The sequence below is a fragment of the Buceros rhinoceros genome, unplaced genomic scaffold (genome assembly GCF_000710305.1).
Source record: "Buceros rhinoceros silvestris isolate BGI_N320 unplaced genomic scaffold, ASM71030v1 scaffold2665, whole genome shotgun sequence".
Lineage (NCBI taxonomy): Eukaryota > Metazoa > Chordata > Aves > Bucerotiformes > Bucerotidae > Buceros > Buceros rhinoceros.
The window spans coordinates 2,585-11,473 of record NW_010410932.1 but is presented as its reverse complement, the minus strand read 5'-3'; the positions used below and the strand labels follow the sequence as shown (position 1 = coordinate 11,473).

At 46.1% G+C, this 8,889-nt stretch overlaps 1 protein-coding gene across 1 annotated transcript in view; it reads left to right on the top strand.

Annotated features, from left to right (window-relative positions):
* LOC104493144 (kalirin-like) overlaps window positions 1–7,008 on the top strand; it is a gene marked incomplete at its 5' end in the record, with an annotated part of 47,550 nt that extends 40,542 nt beyond the window's left edge. Inside the window, 5 exons of the mRNA XM_010135773.1 lie at window positions 1,151–1,315; window positions 2,122–2,200; window positions 3,343–3,543; window positions 4,461–4,599; window positions 6,463–7,008. Coding sequence (XP_010134075.1) covers window positions 1,151–1,315; window positions 2,122–2,200; window positions 3,343–3,543; window positions 4,461–4,599; window positions 6,463–7,008 — 1,130 coding nt within the window. The remainder of the gene's footprint in view (window positions 1–1,150; window positions 1,316–2,121; window positions 2,201–3,342; window positions 3,544–4,460; window positions 4,600–6,462) is intronic.
* Between the last annotated feature and the right edge of the window lie 1,881 nt (window positions 7,009–8,889).

The window sequence follows — 8,889 nt, the reverse complement described above, 5'->3', positions numbered from 1 at the left end:
CCTGCTGCAAAAGGTGTGAGGGTCCCTGGGCAGGAAACCTTGCCTTAAGTATGTGGCCTCTGTTTTTAATCCTTCATACTTGAAAAAAGCCTACCTCATGTTAGCAAATAGGCAAACTTCATCACTCCAACGTATTAATACCTTCTCTTAGCAAATGTTCTGCCTTGACCCTTGCTGTGCCATCAGTGTGACTGGCATTTTTGTGAAAGAATAAAAGCTCTATTAACAACAGTCACCGAAACAAACAGCAAAAAGCAGCCATGTTTTCAGTACCCCTCCCACTCCAAAGGAGTCACTAGCTCTTCCCTGTAAAACCCACCTTGACCTAAGGAGACCTGACAATGCACATAGAATACATGGGTCATGGTAAATAATGTAGAGTTAAAAAGCCCTGAACTTAATAAAATAAGATAAAATTTTATGTATTCCTGAAAGCAGTCATAGGCTGACAGGGCTCGGTGTCCCAAGGTCCCTTACTGTTCCATGACCCTGTGCAGATGAGTAAAGTATCACTCCTTTGGATGCCACAGGTCAGGGAATGGTTGGGTTTGTTTTCAGAGTCACACAATTCTTTGCTGCAATATTGCTCATCTTCAAAAAGCCCGTACGAAGCCTCAGAAAGCTGGTTCTCCTCCTGCAGCTCCAAGTTTCACTGTAGCCACCATGTCTGCTGAAAGACTTCATCAGCAAAACCACTTTGATTGTACTGACACCCAGCTTCACCTGGGACTCCCTTGTCCCTATTTTTTTTTTATTTTTGCAGTATTCCTGCTACCATATCTCTCACAGCAGAGCCGTCATCAAATCAGCTCTCCATTCCTGTCTTACCATACTGCCCTGACACATCTCTTGTGGTACACAGCCACAGCTAGACTGCTGCAGAGATCAGCTTGTCCCTGGGCTGCGGTTTTTCCATCGCTATCGGTCAGTGAGGGGCATTTCCTTCTTCCCTCATTTAGCTTGACTGGAAGGTGGCTGCAAAACAAAACAGCCTCCTGTGCTCTGGTTCTGAGATACATCACTCTGCCTTAACATTGCCTTTTAAAAACCTGGCAGATTTTAACATCCCAAGTCAGCCAGAGAAAACCTCTGCTTTAAGTTCACGTTGAGAGTGTCTCCTTCATCTCTCCTCTCCCTCTGTAAAACACAGGCTCACAAGTCTGGCAGCAGTCAGTAGCTTCAACTTTGGACACGTACCTCGTCATTGAGGACCTGGCCCCCGGCTGCCAGTATCAGTTTCGAGTGAGCGCCAGCAATCCCTGGGGGATCAGCTTGCCCAGTGACCCATCCGAATTTGTAAGGCTCCCCGAGTACGGTGAGTAGGCACGGCAAGGAGGGGCTGATGCACACAGGCATCACCTGTGCTGTCTGTGTGTTGATATAGACTTGGGCTTTGATGGGTCCTAATGAAAACCTTGACCCTGAAGCTGGTAGGAGCACAAGAAACAGCCTGGGAGATGCTCAGAGCCAGTTCCTGCCACTGGAAGGCCTTTTGATGGCTGCTCCTCCAGCAGGGCTCACATCTCCATGTCCTGGTTGGTGTCCTCCCTGCCTTTCCAGCAATGCTAGAAGCACTGGGGGCTTCTGCTGGGCAGCCCAGCTGGGGTCTGCCAGTCGGCTTGGAAAACGTACCCCCTGAGCAGTGCATCCAGCACAGGAAGGCTGCGATGGAGGCGAGCCCCAGCGTGCAGCACTGCAGGACCTTGGGGTACAGCTCACTCATGACAGTGCTGTGAGCAGAGCCCACATTTCCCCACGTTTTAACAGCTCCAGCATATAGCTAGGTCTGAGGCTGGCTTGGACAGCCAGTGTTGGATGAAACGAGAGCTCACACAGCATAGCTCTGCCTCCCAGTGACAGACAGACATGCCCTTAGACTGTCCACATGGCCATTCTGCGAGGACAGAATGGAATCCACCTTACCCACACCTTCCTCTGGGGAGCTCTGCCTTTTAGCGTGCAACACACCAGAGCTTTGCCTGAGCAGCGTTAAACTGGGCTCCTAGTGGTATTGTTTGCTGGTTTAAATAGTCTCCCATCATTTAAAAATATGCAGTTTATAGTCCACAGGAATCTGGTTTTAATTTTATGATTTTTTGAATGTGTTTTGCTCTCTTCAAGACTCTGCTGCTGATGGAGCCACTGTTTCGTGGAAAGAAAACTTTGACCTCGCTTATGCAGAGCTGCATGAGATTGGGAGGTAATATTAACCCTGCTTATCACTGCAATAAAACACAGAAACAATGGCTGGAAGCTTTTTCCTTGGAGGGGAGTTTAGGGTGCTTCTTGTAGTTAGCTTGAAAACTGCTGCTCTTTCAAAAGCATGTTAAGTACTGATTAAACCACAGACTAGCTAAAATATGGACTGAATCCTGTTTTTCAAGATCGGTTGTGATTTGAGGATTGCAGCTTGGCAAACTTGTGAACAATTAGGCAGCCAAATCCCTGCTGGCTGCTCTCGCTGGTATCTCCTCTGTCATCTCTGATTTGATATAAGCTTTTGAAGTCAGGACAATTTGCTGGCTCTGGATAAGTTGAACCTCAAAGACTGACTTAAATCACATACCAAAGTGCTTTGCTGGGTCGGTCAGGTGGATGAGAGCCTGGCTAGGAGCTGCCTAACCACACAGACAACAGACAAGGGGTGTGCAGACAATTCAGGTTAACACAGTTAGTTCTTCAGATCAGAGATCAGAGGTGAGTGATTCTGGGGCCGAGAGAACAGAGTCTCCCTGGCTCTGTAGAAAGAAGAGTGATGCATTGCTAAGACGCCAAGCTCAGCACATGGTCTCACCAAGTAGTTTTCCTTTCAGGGCTGGCACTAGGCACTGGTCTCTGAGAGTTTCCTAAATGCCTTCCTGCCAGATTTTTCTCTTAATTTCTTGCTGCGTTTCTGAAACAGTGAGACAACATTACAGGTTAGTGATTGTTTTACAAGGCTTTTCTTTTAGCTGTCTGAGAAAGTTTCAGCTCTTCATTGAAGTGACTGGAGAAGGGAGAGCCACAGCTAAAAAAAGAAGTAGAACCTGTAACAGTGGCAGCAAATTGAACCCAGGGGAGATTGTTAGAGGACATCGGTATGGCTGCACAAAGCAAAGCGACACTGTTTGCTCTCAGTGTTTGCTAATCCCCAAAGAATCTCTGCACCCAGGAGAAGAGACAGAGGCTCTTTGTTGGAAAAGGTTATGGACAACTAGTTAAATCTGATTCCTTGTGAAATATTAATGCACTGAATCAAATACCACTTTGAAAATCAGTCTGTTATTGCTCTGAAAAAACTAGGTGTGATTTATTCATGAGGCCCCTTCATTATTCTGTTGGTTTTGGTTTTTTTTATTTCAGGGGTCGATTCTCCATAGTGAAGAAATGCATCCACAAAGCCACCCGGAAAGACGTTGCTGTAAAATTCATTAGCAAAAAAATGAAAAAGAAAGAGCAGGCAGCCCATGAAGCAGCTTTGTTACAGCACTTACAGCATCCTCAGTACATCACTATCCACGATACCTACGAGTCTCCTACTTCTTACATCTTAGTTTTGGAACTGTAAGTACATGGAGCTTGAATTCAAGTGGCTGGGCAGAAATTAAAGCCAGGAATAAAATTCACCCTGACTTCAGCAGGGCGAAGATTTTGTCATCTGCCTTTTAATGATTGTGATGCCAGATGAAATAGCCGTTTTCTGCAGAGCTCCCACTGCCTTTTCTGTACAGTAAATAAGATTCAGAGGGACAAATCAAACTGCTTCCTGCTCTGGTTGGAGCTTGGGTAATTGCATCAGCAGGGAGTTTGTCCCATTGAATAGCATCAGATTTGATGGGCAGTTTTAAAGGCAGTTTTGTCCACTTTTTATCTTCCAGTATATGTGTCTCAACTAGATTGAAGCCTACGTTGTTCTACTACTTCTTGGTGAAAAGAGCTGTGTGGCAGCTCTGCTTTCCCCTGTAAGGAGAAACAGCGACCAAAATCCAAAATGCTTCTTCATTATAGTACATCCAACAAAGAACATCTGGGCTATTTGCTTGTTTATTTATAACGGATAAATAAAATTAGGTGGAAAACTTTTATTGGGTTAGTTTTCCCACAGAACATATTACACGACAGGGTTTTTTCTGCATTATGCAACCAGCTCTATAAATAAATAGATGAATACAAATAATTAGGAGGATCTGTTTTCAAAGGAATTGCCGCCGTCTATTGAATTCATCCTTAGGCAAATGAGTTTACTTTGAGGCTGTTGCTAAATTTTTTCAAGGACCAGAGATAACAATTAAGGATTAATCATTCTACCGCTTCGATGGCCTGCAGTATCTTGAGATATCATTAAATACTCATCAGAGTTTGCATTTTAGTTGCCTTCATTTTTAGGTCACAAAGTTTCCAGTGCAATTTTGTTTTCAAATATTAACTCTTCCTAGAGATACCATGTGATCCTTCATATGCGGGGTTTGGTTTGTTTGTAGGATGGATGACGGTCGTCTCTTAGATTATCTAATGAACCATGATGAACTTATGGAGGAAAAAGTTGCTTTCTATATAAGAGACACAATGGAAGCCTTGCAGTATCTTCACAATTGCAGAGTGGCTCACTTGGACATAAAGGTAAGAAGAAAAGAGAATGCTGTTATTATTCGGTGCCCTGGTACAGATTGCTTCCAGCTGCACAGCCAGGGAGGAGGCACAGTCCATACTCCAAAGAGATGGTCACTGAATGGAAAGCACTCTCTTTCAGACTTCTTGACCAGAGGAAGGACTTACTGACCTTCAGGCGAGGGATGCAGCTCCTATTTCCCTGATTCACTGGTGTTTTCTCAAGGGCTTTCAGGATTTAATGAAGGAGGAGGAAGATGTCTGAGACAAGAGTGGGATGTCACTAGCACCTGACTGAAGGGGAATCGTAAGATAAATTCATAGGGAATGGTTTGGGCTCACACAGCTTAGCTAGCAAGCTTCCTGAGCAGAGCTGGCTCTTGCGCAGGCAGCCCAGGGCAGGCCAGAAGGGACAGGTGTCTCCCTCATATCTGCAGCCCTGGAGAGCCCCGAGCAGGAGGCAGGGAGGGCTGGCAGGGGCAAAGGAAAGCAGAACACTGCATTGTGCTGCAGAGCCTGAGAGGGGAGCTGGGTGGGAAATACACCCTGGGAGAGGTTCAGGAAAATACACCGAGGGAGAGGAAGAACAAGCTGCATTGTGGAGAAGAAATGCAGGTGTTCTCTGATGTCACTCAGATGAGCACAGCGCATCCCTCCTTTTTTTAGCGCACGTGTACTGTCCTAGATTTGGCATTGTACTGCTGTCCTCACCAATAACCCAGGTGTCCTGGATGACAGAATTGGCGATTGAAGTTATGATGAAGTGGTTTGAGTTTTGTGATCGGCAGCATTGATGCTAGTGGCCAGGGATATCAGATAATCTAATTTTTTTTTTCAGACCTAAATGTCAATTAAAAATGGAGAATGAGAGATGAATATAACTTCCTTATATAGTGGACAATCAAGGTCCAAGGAGGTCTCTTCTCAACTCTGCAACCCCCAGGCATGTCAGATGAAGTGAGGCTTTCATTCTTCTGCTGCCTGCTACCACTGAAAGAAAAAAAAAAAGATTCCTTTTGTTCATTACCTTATGTGAGCATTAGTCCCAACAGGCTAAATCATCCTGGTTTCTTTCAGTGAGATTGTTTGTATTTTCTGCTGTATTTATAGACCCTGTCAAAAAATAAGTATCACTTCAAGGTAAGAAACTGCACTGAATTCTCCATTTGACCATAAGATATTTCCCAGAAACAAGGTGGGAAGCCAATTTTCCGTGACCTATTTACAGTTCTTCTGAATGAGGGATGCTAAATAAAGCATCCTCTGTTGCTAAGTGGGAAGCAGGAGATGCATTGGTAGTGACAGCAGACCTGGCCATGGACTGTCTTGTCCCAGATCTTGCTCAAGAGTGTGTTGATTTTGCTGATGCAGAGTGCAAAATCAGAGCAAGTGGAGAGATTTGAACAGCAGTGTAGTGAACTTTGTTTTGTACTTACAGCCATGAGGCAGCATTAAAATATGCATGAGGATGTGGGGCTATAGGACAGAAAAGTGAGTCTAGAGGGAGTGCAAGATGTGGATTCAGGAATCATCTCAAGGCCAACAAAGAAAGGAAAATCCATGTGAAGTCCCCCAGCAGAGCGCATAGGCAATGCTCAGCATCTCCCACTGAGAGAGAAAGAAATCTTAAATACCTAAAGAGCTGGTGAAACAGAGGGAAAAACAGCTGGGGTGGAATACAGTTGCAGTCTGGTTTGGAAGGCACTTACAACGGTGTAAGCAGCACAGAGCTGGTTCCTTGTCATTCACTCTCCTGAGGTGTACCTCGCACCTGATTCAATGCGAGGTTTGATTGGCTATTGAACCTAAATGAAATCTACATATTTTATTTGCAAAAAATATAACATAATTAAGTTCTTGTTATGTTTTCAACAGCCAGAAAATCTGCTCATTGATTTAAGAATCCCAGTACCTCGTGTCAAGATCATTGATTTGGAAGACGCAGTTCAGATCACAGGTCATTACCACGTCCACCACCTCCTTGGAAACCCCGAGTTTGCAGCTCCTGAAGTCATCCAAGGGCTTCCTGTCTCCCTGAGTACGGATATCTGGAGCATTGGTGTCCTCACCTATGTCATGTTAAGTGGTGTCTCTCCCTTCCTGGACGAGAGCAAAGAGGAGACTTGCATCAACGTGTGCAGAGTGGATTTCAGCTTCCCGCCCGAGTACTTCTCCGATGTGAGTCATGCCGCCAGGGATTTCATCAATGTTATCCTCCAGGAAGACTTCAGGAGACGGCCAACAGCAGCCACTTGTTTACAGCATCCGTGGCTGCAGCCGCACAATGGCAGCTATTCCAAGATCCCACTGGATACCTCCCGCTTGGCTTCCTTCATTGAGCGCCGCAGGCACCAGTATGACGTGCACCCCGTCCCCAGCGTCAAGAGTTTCCTGATGAGCAGGCTGAACCCAGGCACGTAATGCCTCCGTCCCTGGGGTCCCAGGCTGCTGGTCCTGAGGCAAGGCGCAGGAAGTGAGCAGGCACAGAGCGGATCCATCTGTACATAGTCCCGTACTCAGCGATTGCATTTCATGTGGCTCCCCTAACTGCAGGGCACAAATCACCACGGAGGTGGTGGTACCTGCCCCATCCCTCAGGACCAAAGCAGAGGGGGAACGGCGGCGGATACCACCTCCCTTCTCTTGGTGGGCTTCTCTTGGGACACGTGGTTGTGTCACATCCATCCACTGCCAAAAAAAGGACAGTGGGAAGCAAACACCAACTGGAAACAAGGGCCAAAATTGCAGTTGCCTTAATCCTTGTGAGGCAGCCTTAGAAGAAATCCTCTGGATCTTGCTGAACTGATTTCAAGGTGTATATGAGTTGAGGAGTAGCACGGTGAGGCTACGGGAGTGAGGCTAGGCTGACCTTAGCACGTCCTGCAGAACCAGACTGAAGTCAGGTTTTGCTGAAATCACTGCAAGCCTGCTCCAGGTTCACAGACGGATTCTGCACGCCCCTGTCTGCCATGATTTCAGTGGAGGCTTTGCCTGCGTAGGACGTGCAAGATGAGGCCCTAGTCACTGCTGGGCCAGCTGCCACGGTGGCACGGCTTAGATACACTCTCGTCGCGTGGTAGTGCTCAGAGCAAAACCCCCCGTTAATCCTTGGGCTTTCTGCTGTGTCCAGTCAACAGGCGGTACCTTCTGGAGCTGCGATTAAGGCAATGGATTTATTGGAGCATACAGCTGTTTTGACTAAGCACAATGGGACTACGATGGGGTTTTTTTAAAAGCATTTTATACACAGTGTACAGAAATCTTTTGCAAAACCTGTGCATTGAGAAAAGGCTGTGTCCAATTTTTGCAGTATCTGTAAACTAGATGATGATGGTGACAATTTTTTTCTATCACAGGTTTTCAGTATACATATATTGTATCATATATATAAATATATATATATAAAGGATGCTGTTCCATTTCTAGCTTCAGAATTGCTTGGCCCAAAGTCCATCTAAGCCTTTCAGAGTGCAGTAGGAGTGGTGAGCTCATCCTCGTGCTTACAGCTTGAAAATCATTTTCAGGGTTTAATGTAGTTTGTTTCGTTTCCAAACTTGTAATATCTCTCAGCCACCGTTAGCACCCCATCACCAAAGCATTTGTGAGGGTATTTTTATGTCCAAAGCCTAATTTGTAATAAAATAAAAAATATTCGCAATTAAAACATTTCTCTCTTGCAAACCAAGTTGCAACATCATCGTACTGATGTTACAGTGATGGAGCCAGCCTTAAGCATAACCAGCGCAGGGAGCCTGCAGGGACAAATCAGCAGCTCGTAGGCTGGCCAAATCTTCCTCTCTATCAATGGGACCTCCCCAGCTGATGCTTCCCCATCCTGCTGCAGCACCATAAAACTCTGCAGCCTTGTAGGGTGATGATCAAAGGGATTTCTTCCCCGCCCCGGCACGTGAGGACTTTGTCTTGGTGCTGAGTGCCGTTGCTGTGCCTGTAATGGGCAACCTCAGTTGTTACCAAAGGTTTTCCTAAGGAAAAGGGCTTCATCTGACCATGTGTGCTCAGTGTAGACTCTCTTGTAGGGCAAGAGCCAAATTTAATTTGCCATCCAAGTAACTGCACTGTGAGCCTGCACTATACCTGCAGGAGCAAAAGCTGTCTGACAGCAGGAGGTGAAGATACTCTGCAGGCACTGTTAAATCCTCTGGGCTCTGCCAGCCCTTCTTTTGATCCACCTTCCAGCTCAGTTTCTCGGCAGGTAGGAGACCTGGCCCTTCTCTTTGTGCTTGCTCTATCGGGATGCTGGAGTGGTCAGTATTTTGCTAGTGGAACAGAAGGAGGCACAGC